Raw genomic sequence first — 23,724 nt, forward strand, 5'->3', positions numbered from 1 at the left:
TATAACAAATAGCAAGTGCCTGTGGTGCTCTGTACGCAGTCCACTGCATCATGGGTTGCAGAGCTGTGATTTACATTTGTATTATAAAATGAGGGGGACATAGCAAAGACCCATGTTCATAATTTTTAGTGCTTACAAAATAGTCAAAGTGATTTTATAATCATGGCTGTTGAGTATGATACATGGAGCGAGATAAACATAAAATATGAATATTTACTTCTCTCCCAGATGACCATGATTTTGAGATTTCTCAAGACTGTCAAGTGAACAAATATAGAAAACTACCCGATCTACAAACTTTCCCATCATAAGTTATTTATGCAACGTTAGTTATTTTATGATAAGGCATGTGTAATCTAATTTGTGAAACATTAAGTCACATAATTTATGGTGCCTTTAGACATATCATTTCACATAATCGGGTTGTCACTTTAATAGTTTTAATGAGAAACTTTTTAATGTCATCAATTATTAGTTGCCAGAGAATAAAGGTTAAGCTAAGTCCTTAGGACCCACTTGATGGTATCTCGCCTGCTGAAATGTTTTTAAAAATATTAACTTCATCTGACTAGTGAGATAGCTACATTTTTTGGTAGGAACTGGGGAATTGTGCTTAAATATTAGTTTGCGTCAGTATTAAGTTAGTAGACTCTTGGGGACGGGGAAGGGGGCGAGGCAACTTCCTCTTCTAGACATCTCATTGCAGATACCATCTACAGCTATTCTATGTGAAAATAAAAATTACTGCTCTATAGAAAAAACTGATCTCAGATTAGCCTATGACATTAATGGGTCACACGGTAATACATTTATAAAATACAAGATCTAACATTTCTCCTCCTGTATTTTCCCCGTTCTCAGCACTTTTTTGTTTTGTTTTTATTCACAGTAGCACACATTGCCCTTTCCCTTGGAGTTTTCATAATTAAAAAAGATAGATTCTGTTCCATTTATCCCAATTTATCTCAACTTTTAAAATACCAAGTCAGGCTTTTAAAGCAATGTCAAAACTGAGTGCTGTGAGGTGTATGTTACTTCTGAAAGAACATGTATGCGTCAGACCAGATAGCAAGAGGGAAGAGGGTTGATCTGAATTCAGTACCTTAATCTAGGCATGGACTAGGGTTGATGATGGTCACAGAATGGCCACATTGTCCCAGTTGGATGATGTCTAAGTCACTTTTCTATCTGTCCTAACGGGGAAACTTATTCTTTCCAACTAAGGACAAATGCTATAAAAGCAAATATTAGGAAGATTTACAAAGAGATTCAATGAAAGCTCTTATCTTCTTCCGTGATTGCTAACTGCACAGAAAGTGGTGCGTGTGTGTGTGCACACGCGCGCATGTGCGTGCAGGTGCGTGTGCGTGCTGTTCACAGGTATCGTCAGCTCACCCATCTTCGCTCTCCTTTTCCCCACTTCCTTTCAATCCTCCTTTCCTTTGACACGAGAGGCCAAAGGTGGGGGCTGCTTGTAGGAGAGGCACTTGAGTGCCCCCTTTTCTTTTTCCTATTATCATTAAGTATGTCATTACTTAGCCTTCAAACCCATAATATATGTTCTTGTTTCTCGATGGTTTTCCCAAATCGAAACAGTTTGAGGTGAAGTAATCGCAGTGATCTTTCTTCAAAAGGGCCCAGCTATTAGCAGCTACTAAAGCAAGACACATTTCTAGACAGCCGATTGCTCTCAAATAACTTGAAGGACTAGTAGTTTATGTATGCTAGAGATGAAAGCCGAGAGTAATAATAGTCATGAGTAAGCTATTTTCCATATAAAAGGAAAAGTGCTTCTATAAGACATATGGCCACAAGAATCTGAGCGAGTCAGCAGGGAGGACTCGCAAATGATTTAAAACCACTAGATAATGAAACTTTACCCAAATATTAAATGTACATAAATAAAACATTTACAATCATTCCTCATGTACTTACTGTTCTTCCCAATAAATACATGTGATCGTGACCCTGAGCTTGTGCCTGCTAATCAGCTGGAAGGCCAGGGGTCATTTTTCACTCCAGTAATTTATTCCATGGTGGGCGGAATAGCAAAATGATTTTCTGCAAGAAATAATTAGAAGGGACAAATGCAAATAAAATAGTACTATAAAATAGTTCTGGATTGATTTTTAATAAATAAAACCCCAAGGAATATGAAAATGCTTATACTCTGGCTAGAAGGGGATAATGACCATGTCTTGGAGAGACGGAATCTCCTCCGATCTCTCTAAGCAGTATCATCATTCCCTATCTCTGCCCTGTGATCAGTATGTGTCAAAATCCTTCATGGTGACAAATGTGCTGTCCACTTGCATCTGTGGAGAATGTTTTAGCAGCTGAGTGATTATGAATCAAACCCCTGAGCTTACAGCCGTTACTGCCTCCCGATGCGTTCACATTTGTCGTCTGACAAGTAAATGTATCTTGACTTTCCTCTGAGATTTTTTTTGCACCACATTTGATGAAAGACATTTGGCAAATTGGCAGTGGTGCCCTGTATGTTGCAATTTGTAACTAGCATTAGGAGTCAGGGCATGAAATGAGAGCGTAGGCTCTGGGATAAAGAGAAAAGAAAGAACTAACTAGAACATGAATAGTCATTTGAAGAACCAAACGTATAGTATTCCCCTTATGAGAAGAGAAATCATGTTCAAGCCATGCCGTTAAGATTTTGCTCTAATTTAAGAAGTCGATAGTATTCTGCCAGGTTGCATGTTCATAGAACATGTATTTTGTTAATGTTCTTTTTGAGTAGGAAGCTTACCTTTTATTTTTATTATTACTTCTTAAGACACGGGACACATGTTCTCACTGGAGAGAGACAGAGAGGGAAAGTGGGAAATCATCATTTGGGGGAATGGCCATGCCACAATCTCTTCTCTTCCATTCTCCTCCTGGGATTTTGGGCACACACACGTATGTTCCCAGTATGATTTTCAAGCTACCAGGTCCAGGAAATGAGCCACGGTTGGCCATGTGGGAGTTCAACACCTTAATCACTACACCACCTCCTGGCCCCTTTCCTTTTATTTAATTTGAACTTGTAAATTAGTCTCTTTTTTCCGTTGTCTGATAGCAAACCACAGCCTCTTGGGTTGACTAGTTGTTTTCATTGCACTTAACGTCTTGGTCCTTGTTTGTTTCCTGGTTACCACCTTAACTTGCTAAGAAACATAAAAAAATGCATATAGAGCGAAACACATTTCAATAGATGTATGAGCCCTCTAGTGACATAATGTCCTGAAAATCAAATAAATAATGAGTTGATTTAGCAAGATGGCTTGAGAGTTTGCCTTGTCTTCTTAAAAATCCAGTAGTTAGCAGTTTCCAAATAAAATGTAGGCACCGAGGAAACATTTTGGGAGGGTTGAAGAAAAGGGGAGAATTTTTCTAACTATAGGTATTAAAGACCAAGGTAACTTTAAAAGTAAATGACCTTTCTCACTGTGATTCTGTCAAATACATGTGCAGGTGGGCAAAAACTTTAAGGCTTACAAGCAAAATAAAGTCGTTAAAGGGGAAGAATTAGGCAGGGTAGCTTTTCTTCAGGAATATTTCTCTAAGAATGGGGTTATATGAACTGCTTCCCTTGTGTTATGATGTGTATGCCAAGTTATGTTACATGAAATTATATTAATATATAATGAACTGTCATTTCAACTTGATCTTTGTATAGAAAAAATAATATTTAATCAAAATTCTTTCTATGTGAAACCACTTAAAAATCCGGCATATTAGGATGTTAATTTAACATATTCTTAGGCAATATGGCTCTTACACATTGAATTGTTTCTTCCTGGGTTATACATTTTTGGCTTAAGCTGTAACTTTAGATGGTCTTTCATGCTGTGTGTTCTTTGTGTGGGACTTTGTGGTTCTTACAGTTTTTATTACCTAAGCAAGGCTGTCACAGCTTTTCCTAAAATTCCCAGTTTACCACTGACATAGCATAGCATAATACCAGTGCTATTGCTTAATTATGAAAACATTAATTTGGCTTTATTATCTTTTATGTATTTCATTGTTCAGTCACATAACCGGTTATAATAAAGAAGCTTAATCAAGGTCTTATGAAAAAGTTCCAAGTATTTTATAAACTTGGTTCTACTTTTGTTATTTTTGAATCAGTAGATTTCCCCAATTTTTTTTTTTAGGGGTTTTTGCTATAGGGTGCATGTACTCGCCAGATAGAGAGACAGAGAGACAGAAAGCAAGAAATCACCCCCCAGGGGGGATGGTCATGCCACAATCCCTTCTCCTCCATTCTCCTCTTGGGATCTTGGGCACGCACACACGCGCCCGGCATGAGTTTTAAGCCACCGGGTCCAGGACGTGAACCGTGGTCAACTACGTGGGAGTCCAGCGACATAGCCATTACGCTAACTGCTGGTTCCCCCCCCAGCCCCCACATTGTTTTTTTAACACTAGAATCCTACAGTGTCTTTCTACAACTTACTGCATTCAGTAGATTTGATGCTCAAGGGAGAGAGAGGCAGAGAGAGACAGGGAGAGAAGTGAGAAATCATCCCCCAAGAAGGAATGACCACACCACAATTCCTTCTCTATTCATCTCCTGGAATTTTGGGCGCACACACACACACACACACACACACACACACACACACACACAGGCTCAACAAGATTTTCAAGCTGCCAGGTACAAGTCTCAAACAGAGGTTGGTCTTGCATGCGGGAGTCCAGAGCCTTAACCACTTCGCCACCTGCTGGCCCCAACAACTTTCTTTGTAGTTATGTTCTTGATTTGCCAAAAATTATTACAGAAGAAAAGATGTCAGACTTGTTAAGGTCTTGTGCTTTTTGCCTTTCAGATGTCAGCTATTGAAAACATGGCGGAAAAGCTAGAGAGCTTCAGTGCCCTGAAACCCGAGGCCAGTGAGCTTCTGCAGTCGGTGCCCTCCATGTTTAACTTCAGAGCTCCTCCCAGCGCGCTCCCAGAGAACCTCCTGCGGAAGGGAAAGGAGCGCTATACCTGCAGGTAACTGCCACGTTAATTAGGGCTGACTTTCCAGAAATCTCCCCTCTAATTTCAAAAGGCCCTGCTGTTTGTTTTGGAAATTAGTCTTGATTAGATGATTAATAGCAACCATGATAGATTTCAGGCACTTCAAAGTGCTCTTTTTTTGGTGTGTGTGTGATATACAAAAACAGCGGTTTTAAAGCATTATTATTAAATGAGAATTTTAACATAGGCCATTTGGTTGTGATAAATGAGGTTGGAAAGAGTCCAGATTCTATCTTCTTGTCTTGCTTTGATATTTATGAATTTTCTTTCACAGTTAATTATAACTGTGAAAGGTATAATACTACCGTCTTCAGGCAGACTTTATTAATTGTCGTGGCATTGAAGAATAACGCCATTAATGAAGGACCAATAAGGTCCGTAAGTAAACTAGTTAATACATTTCTTGTTACTTATCAGTAGTAAAATAAAGCTTATTTGATACTTCTGAGGGGCTTTGCGGGTGTACTTTTAAAGAAATTAACTTTGCTTATCGTACCTAAATTGTCTTCAAAAATTTGTGGTATCTGACTCAGGCATATCAATTTATCTGCTCTTTGGAAAAATGTGTCACTTTTTTTCCAGAAAAGCTTTTATGGGAGCATACCTTGATGGATGAAGTCTCAGGATCTTGTCTGATCTGATACCACTCACTGTAGAGGGAGTTGTCACTGTGGCTGGCATGTCCAATGAGTTGAAACATTTGAAATCTGTTTACATCAACCCAGGATCACAAACTCTCGTCATTTTTTTTTTTTTCATCCTCTTGTCTGGTTCAGTTTTGTGAATGTAAAGATATGGAGTTCATAAAAGAGGCGTATGGGGGTCATCAAAACTAAAGTCTGTTTCCATAAGCTGCTTGCTATGCATAAGCAAATTGAACCAGATCTCCTAATGCAGTTCTGATTTGTCGAGTTATTTTTATCTGTAGAATGGCTTTGTTGCAAATTTTAAATACCAAAGACATGCGAATTCCATGAAGATTAATTAAATCAGGAATAAGCATCTGGTTGCTATGCAGCTGGAGTGAAATGAAGCCGACTGTGCTGACTTTCTTCTGTAAACATCTTCTCTTAACAGATACTGTGGCAAGATTTTTCCAAGGTCTGCAAACCTAACGCGACACTTGAGAACCCACACAGGAGAACAGCCTTACAGGTTTGACCATGGGTTTTGCTGAATATCTTGATAAATATTGGAATAATTAAAGTGGATTAATAGGCACAGTTTTAAAGGAGGCTACTTTTGTGGATGTCTGAATATCTGTTCAATCTTCAGTTAAGGGTAGGATCAAAATTAGATAAGTCTTTATTTCTTCAGAACTTTCTACCTCTCAGTTTAAAAGTTGTGCCACTGTATCTAGTACCGACTAAGTATGTCACAGATGTTAGTCATATTTAAATTTTTTAACATTATTTTAGCGCTCTCTGGTCTCAATAAGTAATCTGATTTTAACGGTATATTTTTTACAGAAGAATAAAATAAGCAACATTCCCCCCTTCCAGTTTTAAAATATAACCTACATTATTTAATGCACAATGCCTTATATAAAGTATTAGGTATTCGTAAATATTTTTATCTTAAATATATCATATGTTCATTCTCTTTTGAGAGTTCTTAGGCATTGCATGTGTGTAAAAACATTTTTGTTTGAATGCCAGTTTTGTCGATTAAGGTAACTAGATTATTTATCAGGCTTCAAAAATCAGTTTACAGGCAAGAATAATAAAATAGGCATAGCAAATTCTCACTTGAAGATCATTGAAATTTTAGAGGCCAGTTAGAAGGACTTAAACAAAATCAGTGTTTCCATACTATTTTTTTTTTTTTGCTTTGTACATGTTCTATTAACTCAATAATTGTAAGTGCTATTTCCACTGTATGCATGATTAAATGCACTTGACATGACAAATTCCAGAGAGATAATTTAATAGGAACTTTTAGATGGTTTCTCCTTTTGATAAAATTCCATCTCCCGGGAATTTGACTTAAGAGGGGGAAAGATTTCTACCCTCGTATTTTGCTATAATGGAGGGTATTGCTAAGCAACCCTCTCTTACTCTTTCTTAGTACTTGAAATCAGTACTTTTATTTACCTCATCAGTGGGTGTTAATCTTGTACATATTACTTAAAAAAAACACAAACCAGGATTTTGGCATGGCTGCACATCTTAAATTATTATTTGTTCAGCTCCTCTGTTTTACAAATGAAAAAAAAAAAAGATCTATGGGTGCTAATTGCCTTCTGTAAATGCTGGCATTAATAGGGGCAAAATTAATACCCAGGTCCAGAGTTCTTAGTCAGTTTTTACCTCATACCATAACCTCAAGGTTTCTTTTGTCCCCCATGTCTGTAGCTGAACTAGAAAGGCTTCTAGAGTATTGCTCATGAGTGTGTTCTGAGTTCATTTAAGAGTTTCTGAGACTTAGGCTCCGAGTTGCTATGTCTCTCTACCACCTATTAATGTACTGAGTAAAATCAAATGATTTTAAAATTTAGAGTGCTCACCTTTCTGGAGGAGACATTAGTAGGAGAGGGCGATAAGGTAACAGCGGATCATTTTTTTATTTTATGGGTCATTGGTATGCAGATTTGAGAGGGTGCTATTTACCAGATTTGGAAAAGCCCATTTGTATCTAAGCAGACAATTAGAAGCAGGTCCAAGACGAAACCTCTTCTCCCCATGATTTGTGCAGAAAGTGTTTTGAGTGAAAATTGTCGGAAATGTTTGCTGGGAGTGTCAGTTCTCTCTGTCAGCATTTCCTGGGTTGTCCTGTCAGCACAGCGCAATCGTCCCAGCTGTACCATGGTTCTCACTGGAGTGGGCCATGGAGGTGAACGGAGTTATTGTGGAGAAGGCTATGACTCCCTATGCATTTTCTCTCCCAGAAAGCACAGGCTAAGATATTACATCTACTACCAATGTAGAATTTCACACATGTAAAAAGAAGTGTATGTATTTCTTGCATGAGAGAGAGACACACACATACACACTGAAAGAAACAGATACAGAAAAAGACCTGTCCCTCTCATAGGGTTTCCACGTTACAGTTGAAGCCCACCTCAGCCAGCCAGGACCACGAGGACACGTGTGCCTGGGATGTCCGGGGAAGCTTCAGGACATGGACCTGGGGCCTTCCCCTGTGGCCTGAGCATCGGGAATGTTGCATTACTGCTGTGCCACCGTGGCTGGCTTTTGCACATTTTTTATTAATATTACCAGGGAGGAAAGTTGAGGAACTTCATAATGGCCAAGATTTTTAAGGGGAAAAAGTAAAACAGTTCTCTCGTTGGCTTATTGATACTATGCCAAAGTAACTAGTTCAATTGGTTTATTTTTCCCACCGAACCGACGAGACTTCTGGCATGACGTCAGGACAGCAGTAGACAAGTACCTCGAGTGGAATGGGGTGATTTCTGACTTAGGGCACTTGAACCACTGAGTCTGCTTTCACAAGTGAGAGAAGTGCTCTTCATACATGCAAGAATAAGTTAAGGATGAATGTTCTGGTCACTAATTTAGAAATTTTCACTTAAATGTCATTTGGGAAAAGTCTTTTTCTTTTTTTTTTCCCTTTAAACAGCACAGTGGAAACACACACACACACACACACACACCACACACATAAACAAATGATGGGATCTTTACCTTAAAACGTCCGAGGAGAATAACCTCATTAATTACAAAACCTCTTTTCTGTCCTTTTCTGTCCCACTGATAAGAGTTCAGGGTCTAAGGGTGCAGAGGTCTTACATTTTTTTAGTTTTACTTTTATGGCCAATGGAAAACTTCAAAATGATTATTATTACTTTTTAATCCCATTGAAAGCGGAAACAATTAGCCAACAAATAATAAGTCCTTTCCTGACATACGGACCTGGTTCAAACTGCTACAGATGCTAAGAAATATGAAAATGGAAAATTGAGGGAATACGATGAGGAGGTTGATAAAGACCTTTTCTTTTATCCCAAAGGGAGAATTGAGTGGCACTGTTACTTGTTTTTTTAACAGTTTAAGGATTAGCAGAGTTAAGGCTTTGGGGATTCCTAATCATTATGGGTTATGAAAATCACTATCTTTAGTATCAGACTATTCACATTGTTTCAGTTTGAAAAATTTGGAGTGTCTATTGCTATTTTTGATAATGTAGTAGAATTTTCTTTAGAATTAAATCGAGAAAGCAAATTTACTAAGAAATGAGTAAATTAGGGTGCAATTTTGAATTGAAAATGATGGTTTTTTTTTGCTGTCTCTCTGTCTCTGTCTTTCTGAGTTTGAAGAATACATGAATTTATTCTGTGTCTGTTTATAAAGATTTAAATTTATTTTCTTAAGCAGAGAATAAAACAGTGCTACTAATTCTTAATGTCTCTAATTTTGTGAGGTGTATTTAAAATATTGAAAGTAATTATCTTATAAATTAGGGAGCCATCGGATCACCAATAGTTTATTATGGTTTTTCATAAGGTCCTTGTGGAAAATTTCAAAGTAATTAAAGTCTATTGGAATTGAGACTTTGCATGAATAATGTCTTCCCTGTCCCTTTTCTCTAAAAGGTGGATTTATGGGTGACAATTTTTGATATCAGGTTTACTAACCTGACACATGTCTTCAGATCTGCTTGCAAACAGTTCGTGTGTTCGTTTTTCAGATGCAAATACTGCGACAGATCCTTCAGCATATCTTCCAACTTGCAACGGCATGTTCGTAATATCCACAATAAGGAGAAGCCGTTTAAGTGTCACCTATGTGATAGGTGTTTTGGTCAACAAACCAATTTAGACAGACACCTAAAGAAACATGAGAACGGGAACATGTCTGGTAGGTAATCAATTGCATTATGAGGAAAAGATGAGTTTTCATATTTGAAAAGACACTCGTGATTGTCTTTCATCCCATTTGGACGCTAAGATCAGATGGTATTGTAGAAACACACTGCTAGTTCCCCTTTAGGTTTCAAAATCATGCAAATGACGTGTTTATTGATTAATGTACAACTCAGTGGGGTTACTCGGATTTTTTTTTTTTTTAAATCCTCCTTTACTTAAGTCAACGGGCAATGTCAAGCAAAGAGAACCACACAGCCACCTAAACTCACACGACATCTCCTAAATTACCTGGAACAATCTTTCCACCTCTTGACACAAATGGCGACCCTCCCCTAAGTGTGACAGAATTTTCAGAGTGACAGCCCTGGAATACCAAACTCTGAATATAATTTTAAATTTTTATTTATTTATTATTTATCTTTTTTAAAATTTCATTTTCTTTTATACATTCAGTCACATTATTTGGCTTACAAAATGGATATTTCGACAGGTGAGCATTTCTCCCTAGAACACACGCTGAATATTAACCTGGAAACCATAGCTGCTTTTTCAGAGGGTCTGCAGCTCCAAGGACCTCTTCAGGGTAACTTTTTAATGACCAGAGATAGAACACTGTTGATAAGATCAAAGAAGACCCACAGCGAATGACAGTGGTGTTTTGTTTTTGTCACAAGTCCTAATGTAAAGTTCATTTAGAAATAAAACTGGCAAAAAGCTACCCTTCCTGGGACCAACAGATGGTGTAATGGCTATGTTGCTGGACTCCCATGCAGTCGACCATGGTTCGAGTCCTGGACCCAGTGGCTTAAACTCATGCCAGGCGTGTGTGCATGCATGCTTAAGATCCCGAGAGGAGAATAGAAGAAAAGTGGGGGATGATTTTTTCGCTTTCTGTCTCTCTGTCTCTCTCTGTCTTTCTGGCAAGCACATGTGTCCTATAGCAAAAACCTCCAAAAAAAAAAAAGAAAAAGCTACCCCTCCTTTAAGTCAGCTCTGCTGGCACATTTTGAGCAGAAGGGATGATAGGTTTTCTTGTGGCTGCCTTCTCAGAGTTACGTAAGTCACTAACCAGTATTCGCTAGCTGCCAGGCAGTTGCACAGCTAGTCTGAGAGTTCACAGTTTGTTTCCATAGAGCCAAAGAGCTGAGTGGCAGTGGCGAGTGTGAGATTCAGGACCAGAGACTTTAAGAACAGAAAATACAGACTCGTAATTGTTACTCAAAAAAATTATTTTAGTATTAATCCTTCCATGGTAAAAACACATTGCTTATGATCTTGAATGGTGACTGTTTAGGACTATATTATTGTTTATTTTCCATGAAGTAAAAAACCTAATGAGCATGAGGTTAAAATATTAGATTTTAGGCACAGAAGCTTCACCCAGTATCGCAAACTGGCCACACTTCCTAACTGTTTGTACCTGTACAGCATACAACTGCAATTTTGTAATCAACATTATTTTAAGGGAAAAAAAGTTGAAAAAGTATCAAGGTTGAATACTTATTTTTTGACTCAGGTTATATTTCCTTTAAACTGAGAACGTGTTCTAACCTCTTGTTTTTGGAATATAGACAATTGTGATGAACTATTGTCAACACTTTGTGGGAAAAATAAACAATATGAAGCTAATGTTGGTGTAAAGTTGAACCAAATTAAAAGTGCTTATGATTGTGTAAATTTATGTAAACCTTACAATACACATGTGAGAAAGGTATTATGAGTCTGCTTTTGTTTTTAAGAGAGAGATTTTTGCTCTAGGGTGTGTACACTCATTGGAGAGACAGACAGAAAGCTAGTAATCACTTCCCAGAGGGGATGGCCATGCCACAATCCTTTCTCCTCTATTCTCCTGTTGGGATTTTGGGCACACGTGCACACGCACCTGGCGTGAGTTTTAAGCCACCGGGTCTGAGACTTGAATCGCAGTCGACTATGTGGGAGTCCAGCCACAATGATTATGCTATCTGCTGGTTGCCGAGAGTCTGCTTTTATAGGTGAGGAAGCTGTACAGCATTCTGTAATCAGCAGATCTAATATTGTCCTATTTTATTTATTTATTTTAAAGAGAGATTTTTTTCTGTAGGGTATGTGTGCTTACCAGAGAGACAGAGAGGCAGAGAGACAGAAAGTGAGAAATAACCTCCCACCCCCGCCGGGGGGGAATGGCCATGCCAAATCCCTTCTCTTCTGTTCTCCTCTCAGAATTTTGGGTATGTACATACACCTGGCATGGCATGAGTTTTAAGCTGCTGGGTTTGGGACTCAAACTGTGGTTTACTATGTGGGAGTCCAGCGATGTAACCATTACCCTATCCACTGGTCCCTGTCCTCTTTTATTTTTACGTTTATTTATTCATTTCTTCCATGAGACAGTGAGAGATGGAGGACGGGCATTCACACAAGGGTCTTCACACCGTGCTCCAATGCCAGTCTTCCCCTGCCTGGCGTATGTCCTAGGATGTCTGGGACACAAACCCGGGACCTTTCCCACGTGGATCTTGTTATGTTACCATTGGGCCGCCACCTGGCCCCAACATGTGGTAATGCTATACCACATCTGCCTCTGGGTTGGCTGGCTCTGAGTCTGCCCATGGTTTAGCCCAGCAAATCAGGATGCAGAATTTTCAGCATGTCTTCTATCTTGATTTTGTAACATACTTAGCACAGCAGAAATACGTAAGTATGGACAGCAACCGGAACTGAGTGTGCGGTTTCTTAGGGCAGGATCTATTTGAAACCTGTCTATAGTTTTCCTCACCCTATCCCCTCCTTATATGAATAAAAATGTTCCCATGTCACAGTAGGGGTACGGGATAGCTCGTGAAAGAAAGGAATTATTTGGAAGACCTTACCTAACGATTTCAAAGGCTCAAACTATATGTTCCCAAGGGACTGGAATGAGCGTGTGTATTACGGTAAACTAAGAGTCTTTGACCTCCTAGATGTGCTATTTTTAACATTCAAAAGAGTGTGTTTTAGAAACCCACATTGATCCTATTCCTAAGGAATGAGGGTCAAGATAATAAAACATTTGTCATAAAAGGGCTTTTGCTCCACTCAGGTACTGCAACATCTTCGCCTCATTCTGAATTGGAGAGTACAGGTGCAATTCTGGATGACAAAGAAGATGCTTACTTCACAGAGATTCGGAATTTCATCGGGAATAGCAACCACGGTAGCCAGTCCCCCAGGAATGCAGAGGAGAGGTAAAGTTATTTCTTACTTTCTGAACTCCACGTCGCCAGAGATGAGTATGTTTCAAATACATTTGCTATGCGCACTTTGGAGGCCCTACTCTAACTGCCACCACCAGTTAGCTGATATTTATTTAGTGCACATTAAATACCACATTCTTTCCTAAACATTTTTCCTGTATTAGTTAATTAAAAAAATTTTTTTTAGAGAGATTTTTGCTGTAGGGTGCGTGTGCTGGGTGGAGAGACAACAGTAAGAAAGAAATCACCCCCCCCCATCCCCAGGAGGATGGCCATGCCACAATGCCTTCTCCTCCAATCCCCTCTTGGGATTTTGGGCACGTATACACGTGTGCCCAGTGTGAGTTCTAAGCTACCAGGTCCAGGAATCAAACCATGGTTGACTACGTGGGAGTCCAGTGACATAACCATTACGCCATCGGCTGGTTCCTGTAAATAGGTCATTTAATTCTCAGAAAACCCTGTGAGATAATGATGGTAATGTTATCAGTGAAGAAATAGAGACATTGACATTTAATAACTTGCCGGAAGTTGCTTAAGTAATAAATGGGACTTAAACTGGACTGTCTGATTTCCGAGCCCAGGACTAAGACCACCGCTGTTCTGCTTCCCGTCACACTTAAATAGAATAGTTATCAAAATTGCACAAGGAGGAGGGATTGTCACCATGGAAATTCAGGTGCATCACTGGTTAATAGTGGTTACCATTGGGTCCTTGGAAAAGTCATGAAGTTGTTCTGTTTTTGTATGCAAAAATGTGTCATGACTTTTCTGATGACCCGGTAGTATATCTCATATATTATATGTATTACTGATCATATATAGTTTTCTTGCTGTTCTTTATCTGTTTTACTATATATACAGATATATAATATCACTTCAAAAAGTTCATTATGCTGCCAAAACTTTTTGAAATTCATGGGCAGTTTTAAAAATAGCATGCGTTTTCTGTACATTTTTTGAAGATCCCTATATCTGTATGAACTGTACACGTTCATGTAATTTTTCTTATCTTTATAACGAAAGATCTGATATTGAAACTAGACTTTTCTGAACATAACAATCCCATGACCTATTAAATTAGAAGGCTACACTGAAAATGTTAATATAACATGAAATTCACCCATGAAATTTCCATTGCTTTTCAGCACATAGGTTCTAAAATTAGGTTAGTAACCTCTATTTTTGACACTACTAAAAGTCCAAGTTAATTACTTTGGATAGTGTCTCCGTGAAGACAATCTTCAAATAAACCTTGTTTCCGAAATAACATAAAAGCATAGGACCGCTTCTGTTCTTCAACTTACGTGATAATGTGTCTCAGGGAAAAGGAAAGAAAGACCCTTCCCCACTTCTAAGAGGCCAGAGGGGACTGGAGCACCACATAGGGAACGTGGCTTTTCCTCTGCTTGTCTGCGCATGTGTGTGTGTGTGTGTGTGTGAAAGAGAGAGACAGACAGACAGACAGGGAGAAACAGATACATGAAGAAAATGTCAGGGCTAAGCGTGAGTGAGAAACGCAGCCACAGTCTTAACGTTTTGATCGTGGTGTTTACGTAATGCACGTTAGAAATACTGAACAGAAAACACTGGTTGGGTTCTGAGATGCCTGTTCGATGTCCTAGCCCTTCCCTGGAGAGCCGCGGACCGGCTGGAGAGCCCACATCTGGCTGCAACATGTCTGAGCAGCACAGGAGGGTTGAGTCATCTCACTCCCCCCCACTCCTATCAGACTACTTTTGATGAATAATGTATCCCCTATAAATTGCCACACTTGAAAGCATAATTAGCAAATAGGTTTTTTTAATTATGTCGGCTCTTGTTACTTTTGGTTTCCATCCATGTACTCATTTGTTCTTTTACTTTTTCTTTCATTTTGTAAAACAACAATTCGGGTCCATTCAGACTAGCAAGTTGGCAGCGTGTCTGGAAACGAATAATTTATGTCTGTGCAAAACATGTTTTCGTCATTCTTTGATAAAAGAGGTTAAGAGATTGGCTGTCTAAAAAGCTTAATAATACGAATACGAATTTTTCTGGTCAAGTGGCTCTCTACTGTGTACATCTGTCACATCCAAGATTTATTTATTTATTTATTTACTTAGCCTGAGAAATTTAACATTAAGTCGTATTCACTTTTCTGTGTGGGAATGAGATGGGAATGTACTGGCATTATCTGGCCTTCCATAATCTGAAAAATAGGTAAATTAAATGTAAAAAATCACGTATATCTGTAACATAAATTTTCTGTACTAGAAAATAGGTAAAAGAACAATGTAAAATGGAAAAACTATGAATGGCCTAGGAATAGGATACATAGATGCTTATGATATTTCGGTCTCTATTAAGTTTTCTGTCCTTGGTCAACTACATTAACTTCTCTGGTTATTTATCTTTAAAATGAGGAGATGACCAAATTAATCTGTGAATAAATAAATAAAACTATTGTATAGTTTGGCAAAAAAAGGACATGAGGAGAAGATATTCTATAGTTCAAAACATGCATGAAATTATTTTGTAACTTAATTTCCACTTTTAAAATTACCATAGAACTTAAATTCAATTTAAAAATACTTCAATCTTCATTTGAAAGCCTGAAAACCTTGTCTTAGGTTCATAAATGCTCATAAATGTATTACATTGGAATTCCTCTGTAATTAATGGCTTTTTTTTTATTAAACCTTTGAATCACATATTATAAGCTTTGTTGCCACAAAATAGAATACTACAAATGGTTCTTAAAAATATAATATTCTTGGGACCAGAAGTTAGCGTAATGACTATGTCGCTGGACTCCCACGTAGTCAACCACGGTTTGAGTCCCGGACCCGGAGGCTTAAACTCACGCCGGGCGCGTGCGCATGCGTGCCCAGGATCCCGAAAGGAGAATGGAGGAGAAGGATTGCGACGTGGCCATTTCCCAGGGGTGGGGGTGGGTGGGGGATTTCTCGCTTCCTGTCTCTCTGTCTCTCTCTGTCTGTCTGGCGAGCGCATGTGCCCTATAGCAAAAACCTCTCCAAAAAAAAAAAAAAGAAAAAAAAAATAATATTCTTCTTTTACATTGTTATATTAAACATGCTTGCTAAATAACCTTAAAAAGATTATTTGTGCAATTATATTCATGTCATCTCGAAATCCAATTTTTCCTGGACACAAGGAACTTTTTCATATGCAGACTGTCAAGGATAACATGAACATGTACAAATAAATGTGCTCTCAGTCCCTTCCATGTTTTAGTGGAGCATCTGATTGAAATTGACCACAAACGTCACCTAGAAACTGGAAATACCACTTGTTCTTTGGGGGCTCCCTTAAATAAACGTCTAGGTTCATTTTCAGCATGTGTTGAAGCTGTTATCAGAATTTTTCGGGGTTATGAGTTTTCCAGAAATCTTTTACTTTAGACGGTGGGTACTTATATGATAAGTAGGTACATTATGCAGAGAAAGCATTTAGGTGCTTTATAGATTATCTGTAACAATATCATTTATCAGGCAAAAGCCTGATAAGAAACAGGAGAGAGTGTTTTTTTTCACTTCTGCCAGAGACTGCATTTATAATGTAAATCACCATCCATTTTTTTTTTCACTTTCTCATTTGTAAAGTTACATTATTTTCCCAAGGTTGAAATAAAGCATGAACAGTAAAAATTTCCTGTGAAAATGTACAAACTCTAAACTGGGAGTAAGACAGGAGAAGAAAGATCTGCATGTGTAAAAATGAAACCAATAATTGGACCGTTTTTCTTTTTATGCCTTTGAAAGAATGAATGGCAGTCACTTTAAGGATGAAAAGGCTTTGGTTGCCAGTCAGAATTCGGATTTACTGGATGATGATGAAGTAGATGACGAGGTGTTATTAGATGAGGAGGACGAAGAGACTGACATTCCTGGAAAAACAGGAAAGGAACCAGTGACAAGTAACTTACATGAAGGAAATCCTGAGGATGACTATGAAGAAACCAGTGTCCTGGAAATGGGCTGCAAGACATCTCCAGCGAGGTGAGTGCCTCGGATGATGTTAGCCACCAAGCCAGGGAAGACTCACGTGGCCTAGTAACTCCTCCTGCTCTGTTTTTTTTTCACCGAGACAGTGTTTTGTGAGACATAAGTCATGAGAAACTGAGTGGAATTAGCAAGGCATACTCCGTGGATCAGTTTTAAATAGATTAAGATAAGGTGGCTGACTAGCATAATCTGCAGGTATAAAAATGTGTCAATGTTGGTGGCACTCTGACTACCCTGAGGTAGGAAGGATAAGTGAAAATTATACATATCTATTCATTTTTAGTCTGCCTATAAAAATCCAAAAAAAAAAGATTTCAGCAGTATCTAATTCATTCGAACTTCTGATCATCAGTCAAACATTACTGAAATCAATTTCATTTTCCAATATAGATGATAGATTTTCAAATGGGGAAAAAGTTAACCAAGTAGTGAAATTGATGAGGATGTTATATTTTCATGAGGGTAGTAAATGCTGATTAAATAATTGTCATAACAAGCTTTAAATGGAAGTTATGAATGTGTGAAGTATGAGTTCTGTTCTCCAAACACCGCTGACTTGATACACTATTGACTTCCAAAGCTCTTTATCTCAAATGTATTCTTGACTTTAATTATTAAAACTCTGTAGAGAAAATTATATTTTTAAGATATTATATTTGTCAGTAACTTGGAGAACCCAATAAATGATGCCTGCTACTTGATGCGGCACATTCAGTGTGAATTTTAATAGCTGCATGGATTCAAGTGAAGGGGATTTGATTAAATGACAAACTGAAAAAGAAAAAGGAAAAAAAAAAAAAGTGTGAATTTTAATAGCCTGCATGGATTCAGTGAAGGGGATTTGATTAAATGACAAACTGAAAAAAAAAAAGGAAAAAAAAAAAAAAGACTTCTATGCTTTCCCATTGGTTCATTTTAGGTATAAAGAGGAAGAATATAAAACTGGACTTTCTGCTCTAGATCATATAAGGCACTTCACAGATAGCCTCAAAATGAGGAAAATGGAAGAAAATCAATATACTGAAGCAGAACTGTCTTCTTTTAGTACTTCTCATGTGCCAGAGGAACTTAAACAGCCGTTACACAGAAAGTCCAAATCACAGGTACATATTTTCTGCAGTCTAGCACCATGGTGACATTGTGCATGCAAGTGTGCATTTCCTTTGATTACCCAGAAGCATATATTCTATTTTTGCATCATTTTAGATTTTAAATAGGTTCAGACGATTTGCTCAAGACATTCAAGTCTTTACTCTCTGACAGAGTCCAAGGCAGTTACCAAGCACACCAACGAATACAACTGCCTTCTGTACAGATAACCCCTATCCTGCAATAATCTTTCTCTGACTTGGCAGTTCCTGTCCATATAGGTAGTTCAACATGTTTGTTTGCAAATATATATGTATTACCCAGAATTACTTTCTATATAACTGCTTTGATTCTATAATTGTTGTCAATGTAATTATAGTTTAAACTTTCTGGAAAGTGTATTCTAGTGTTTCATCCTTTACTCTGTCTAGTGAATTGTTATTATAGTCACTTAACAAGTCATCAAATTACAGAATTTAGGAATAAACTGAGAATCAAAACCAAAGTGCATTGACAAAGGTCTGTGCCAGTTTAATGGCTGACCTGAAAATAAAATCTACCCAATTTTTATTGAGTGCATGAGTGAGTACAAGGAAGGTACTCAAATTTGGTGGGCCCTCCAACCTGCTATCAGCACTATGGTCACTAAAAATAAATCCATGTAGGGATTCCTAAATACCAATTAAAAGAGCTTCAGGTTTTTATTACAAAATAAAGGAAGTCAGTGCTTTTTGTTTGACATCCTCACTCAACCAAACTGTTCATTTGTATAAATTACAAAAACCCCAGACACTTCCTATTACCATATTTATAGGTCACTTTGGTTTAATTGTTTGATTCCTTAGTCCATTTTGGAGGTGGCCTCGCATATCAAATGATGTAACCACATTGGCTTGTACATTTGGGAATAATTTCCTGCCGAGATGTTCTGAGCTGGTCTCAACAGTAAATGTAGTACTAACTACTTTAATGAAAGTGGGGAAAACATGTCAATGTGATAACACAATCCTTTACATGTAACAGTCAGTAAAAGTCTAAGGTGTTCCCAATGGTACCTCCTACCGCCTAGCTCCCTGATCTTGAGAGCATCCCTTCGAGACTATGGACACCATCTGCTCGTGGTGAAGGGGAGTGGGTCAAGGGAATACCTAAGACCCCTTTCTGCTCCGTGACTCGGAGAGGATAAAAACGATCTTTTCTGTATTTAACATTACAAGTGAACATGCTAGTGTAGATATCCCATTTTCACTTAGAGACACCCACAAAGGGTGACTGGTATTTATTTATTTATTTGAACCCTTGATACTCCATTCTTTTTTCCTAGTTGATCAGAGAAATTGGGGGAATCCAGGTTTTGTCTTTTTAAATGTCTTCTAATTATCCCACCAACATTTTTTTGTTGTAAGACAAAAGCTGCAAACTGCAGAAACAGTCAGCCATGATACAAGGCAGAAGGCCCGAGAACCTCGAGATCATCAGTATGCTGTCCAGTACTAGCATTTGGACATGAAGCCCCTCCTGTGCTGGGCTCACTGTTACCATCATAGGAGATACTAGCATTTTGCTCTCCTGCCTCACATTTTTCTTTTAACTTGATCACATCCTATATATCAGTTTGAAATGCCTGGGCATTTTTGCAAATTGACTTCACTCCATGAGACCGCATTCTTTCATTCGTTCATTCATTCATTTTTTTCAGTGGTTTCTTATCTGCCAATCACGTGCAGAGCACTGGTCTTCTCAAATGAAAATTGTTATTTCTTTCGATTGCCAAAAAAGCAGATAGTCTGTATTTGCCATTTTCTAGAATTGCAGGTTTAGTTACTTTACTCAAAACATATATTTACTGTATTTGTGACTAAGTGATGGAATGCAAAATGTTGGGTCATCGGAAAAGTCATGACATATTTTGCTATGCAAAATGCATCAGGACTTTCCCGGTGACACCATGGTAAACCAGTACAACACTGGCTCCGTTCTGCATAGACTCTTTTCTGAAAGACCCTCTCCTACCAAAATTAATTTCATGACAATAGGTACTATTTATGTCAGGCACACTGAACTGAGTCCTTTCGGGTAGTGCCTGTGATTCCTCTCCAACCCTTGGAGGCAAGCATTATTATTACTATCCCCATTTTCTATGAGGAAAGTGAAACTTCATGGGTGAAGCAACTTGCCCAAAGTCACACAGCTGGCTGAATAGGGGCAGGTTAGAACCCAGGATTAAACTTCCGCGTTCAAAATTTTCTCTGCCCTCTTTTTCACCTTTCCAAATCAGAATGAGTGTTGGTGAAACTATTTCAGAAAATTCTTGATCTTGTTCTTTAAAAGTAGGGATACTATCAGAATAGATCATTTAAGTTCAGTATTCAGATAACCCATACTTGATACTCTGCAGAAGGTAAAGACGCTGCAGGACTTATCCTTGAGTCCTGAGGACTTGCTCCTTGCCTGGCATAGAGTAGGTGCTTAAGAAAGAGTTGTTAAATGGGTTCGGAGATGGTTGTAGCAGGCTAGAAGGTAAATTGCATACAGAAAAGTCAAATGTGTACACTTAGAGCAATGACCCAGCTAATCAGAATCAGCCTGCAAGGGCAGATTTTCTAACCGAATGCCATGATTACAGAAGAAACCACAGACTGGCCACATGTCGCAGCATGACTCCCAGAGATGAAATTCTGCCTAACAACAGAGGCATTTTGTCTTTGTTTACAGACAGTGGAATGTCTTTGGCAGGACTTTAATGATTCCACTTGAGCAGCATTTTGACAAGCAAGTTTAGCAATGGATGAGACCAACAATAGCAAATCAACAGTGAAAAGTTCACTCACAAGTCAGGACCAAACATTTCATTTGAATATTTTACTTGGCAGAAAATGAGGGATTCTCCGAACAGTTATGTAGAATTTGACATGATAATAAGGAAGAAAGACACTTCCTCCCAGAGTACCTTCCTGAACCTTCTGCTCAGTGGACACTAAAGCACAAGGTGATAAAACATGGTTGGGTCTTGGGTTTTAATTTTTGGTGTGGCTCATTTCATCGGCCCCCACCTTCAAGGTCTTTGGGTGTCAAGCATGGAGGGAAATGAGAGAAAGGACACCAGATTAAAAGTTGGGCAATAAGGAGGTCTTGTTGTACCTCCCTTACCAGTTGAGTGACTTTGGGCAAGTCATTTCACCTTCACTTCTGTCAGGAGTCAGGGTATTTCTTAAACTATGGTCTGTCAAGGCAAGCTGTATCTTACTGATGTTCAGCTTTAATCATAAGCACACAGTCATATTTTTGGTGAATTGAATGTGTGGTGGATATAAGACTGTATTTTTAGTCAGGCAGGGCGATGACTCATGTGGCTCAATGGATGCACTATTGACATTTTAGGTAGAATAATTAACTTTTTGTTCTGTATAATGCATCACTTTTATGGCCCCTAGGCACTGAAAGCCAGCAGCAATCTCATGTCATTTTACCAAACAATAATAATACTAATATTAATAATAAAAGCTCCCTTTACCATGAATACCCCCTTTACCATGAATACCTGTATCCCATGAGGGACTTCCTTTTCAGGGTCTACACAGGGTTTCTGTGAATGTCAAAAATCAAGTCAAGTTTTTGATACTATTTGGTAGAAGTTCTACAAAGGTGAACCGTTTTGTAATTATCATGGTCGGAGTGAACAGGATATACATATGTGTGTTCTGTAGACACCACGCGGCATCGGCCAGCAATAGTCGTCGTGCTCGAATCAGGTTTCTCTAATGCCATTTGCTGACTCTGTCCTTTCCACCCCAGGCATATGCTATGATGTTGTCACTGTCTGACAAGGAGTCCCTCCATTCTACATCCCACAGCTCTTCCAACGTGTGGCACAGTATGGCAAGAGCCGCCGCGGAGTCCAGTGCCATCCAGTCCATGAGCCACGTATGACATTACCAAGGTTCACCGGCGTGGGACCAAGTCCACAGTAGCATGGCTCTTTTCACGTAGGACTATTTACAAGACTGCTGAGCAGAATGCCTTATAAACCCTGAAGGGTCACTCATTTAAAGTCTGGTGACCTTAAACTGAATGATTTAAAAAAAAAAAAAAAAAAGAAAAGAAAGAAAGAAAAAAAAAGAAACTATTTATTCTCAATATTTTGTTTTGCACAGCAAAGGCAGCTGCTGACTTCTGGAGGATCAATGTGACTTAAAGTGATTCGCTGAAAAGGAAACCTTGCTGGGTAGAAAGCATCTTCCAGCTCTCCCTGCCCTAGGGTGCGGGAGGGTGAGGGGCAGTTGAGATGGCAGGAATGATATGAATCAACACTCCATAGAAACGGAATTCTTTTTTTGTACAAGATCACCTAACACGATTGGGAACAGTTGCTTTTAATTACAGATTTAATTTTTTTTTCTTTGTTAAAGTTTTATGTAATTTAACCCTTTGAAGATGGAAGTAGTCTGAAATGCACAGTCAATTGTAGAAACTGATAACAGGGAATATTTGTTCCCCCGTAACTCTTGCCTTCTTAAGTACATTGTTTAAAACTAGGGGAAAAGGGTATGTGTATATTGTAAACTATGGATGTTCATGCTCGAAGAGGTGAAGTCAGTGAAGTAACCCGTTCATCACCAGGACTGCTCTACCACTAATACAATGTTTGCCAAATCCTTGTAATAACACCTTCATTTTAGACAATCATGTCACTGTCTTTTAATGTTTAATTTTTTTGTGTTCGTGTCTCATGTATTTATTTGTTGGCAAACGATTGTTTGTTGATTAAAATAGCACTGTTCCAGTCAGCCACTGCTTTGAGACATCGGAGGCACAGCCCTTTTGACTTTGAAGGACCAAGGTGACTCGCCCTGTGTATGGGAGTGCCTGATGGTGTTAGGCTTTTCTTAACATTCCTTTTTGTTGTTTTGTTTTCCTTCTTAATGAACTAAATACGAATAGATGCAACTTAGTTTTTGTAATACTGAAATCGATTCAATTGTATAAACGATGATAAGTTCTTTCATGAAAGCATGATTCTTCTGATTAAAAACTCTACCCCATATTTTATACTGGTTGTCTGCAAGCTTGTGCGATGTTACGTTCATGTTAATCCTATTTGTAAAATGAAGTGTTCCCGACCTTATGTTAAAAGAGAAAAGTAAATAACAGACTGTATTCAGTTATTTTGCCCTTTATCAAAACACCAGATTTGTTTTCTTTTTTTGTTTGTAATCTCATTTTGAAATAATCGGCAAATTGAGGTACTTTCTTCAAATGCTTTGTACAATATAAACTGTTATGCCTTTCAGTGCATTACTATGGGAGGAGCAACTAAAAAATAAAGACTTACAAAAATGATGACTTCCCCCACTGTCTGGTATTTTCCCTTCTCATGCGTTTTTATTTCCCTTAGGGACCCAATGATTTAAAGACATGATGTCTGACACCTTGATGCCCTAATAGATACTGGCTCTAGAGCATGTTTGTGTTGTTTTAAGATGACATATGTGATAGTCCTAGCCCAACACGGATTCCTCCTCAGGGTTCTTTTTTTTGGGGGGGGGGAGAAGTTTTTGCTCT

The 23,724-nt window shown here is 38.4% G+C and overlaps 1 protein-coding gene across 10 annotated transcripts in view; it reads left to right on the forward strand.

The window, feature by feature from the left end:
* Positions 1–23,494, forward strand: part of MECOM (MDS1 and EVI1 complex locus) — a 321,050-nt gene extending 297,556 nt beyond the window's left edge. For 9 of the 10 annotated variants that reach the window (XM_006150276.3, XM_006150277.3, XM_006150279.3 and 6 more), the window contains 7 exons: positions 4,830–4,996; positions 6,101–6,178; positions 9,674–9,843; positions 12,913–13,057; positions 16,831–17,067; positions 17,993–18,176; positions 21,958–23,494. In XM_006150276.3, the coding sequence (XP_006150338.1) occupies positions 4,830–4,996; positions 6,101–6,178; positions 9,674–9,843; positions 12,913–13,057; positions 16,831–17,067; positions 17,993–18,176; positions 21,958–22,092 (1,116 nt within the window). In that variant the 3' untranslated portion in view covers positions 22,093–23,494. The remainder of the gene's footprint in view (positions 1–4,829; positions 4,997–6,100; positions 6,179–9,673; positions 9,844–12,912; positions 13,058–16,830; positions 17,068–17,992; positions 18,177–21,957) is intronic. The other variant, XM_006150284.3, reaches the window with a different exon arrangement.
* The last annotated feature ends 230 nt before the right edge of the window (positions 23,495–23,724 follow it).

This window comes from Tupaia chinensis, unplaced genomic scaffold, assembly GCF_000334495.1.
Source record: "Tupaia chinensis unplaced genomic scaffold, TupChi_1.0 Scaffold000281_1, whole genome shotgun sequence".
NCBI lineage: Eukaryota > Metazoa > Chordata > Mammalia > Scandentia > Tupaiidae > Tupaia > Tupaia belangeri.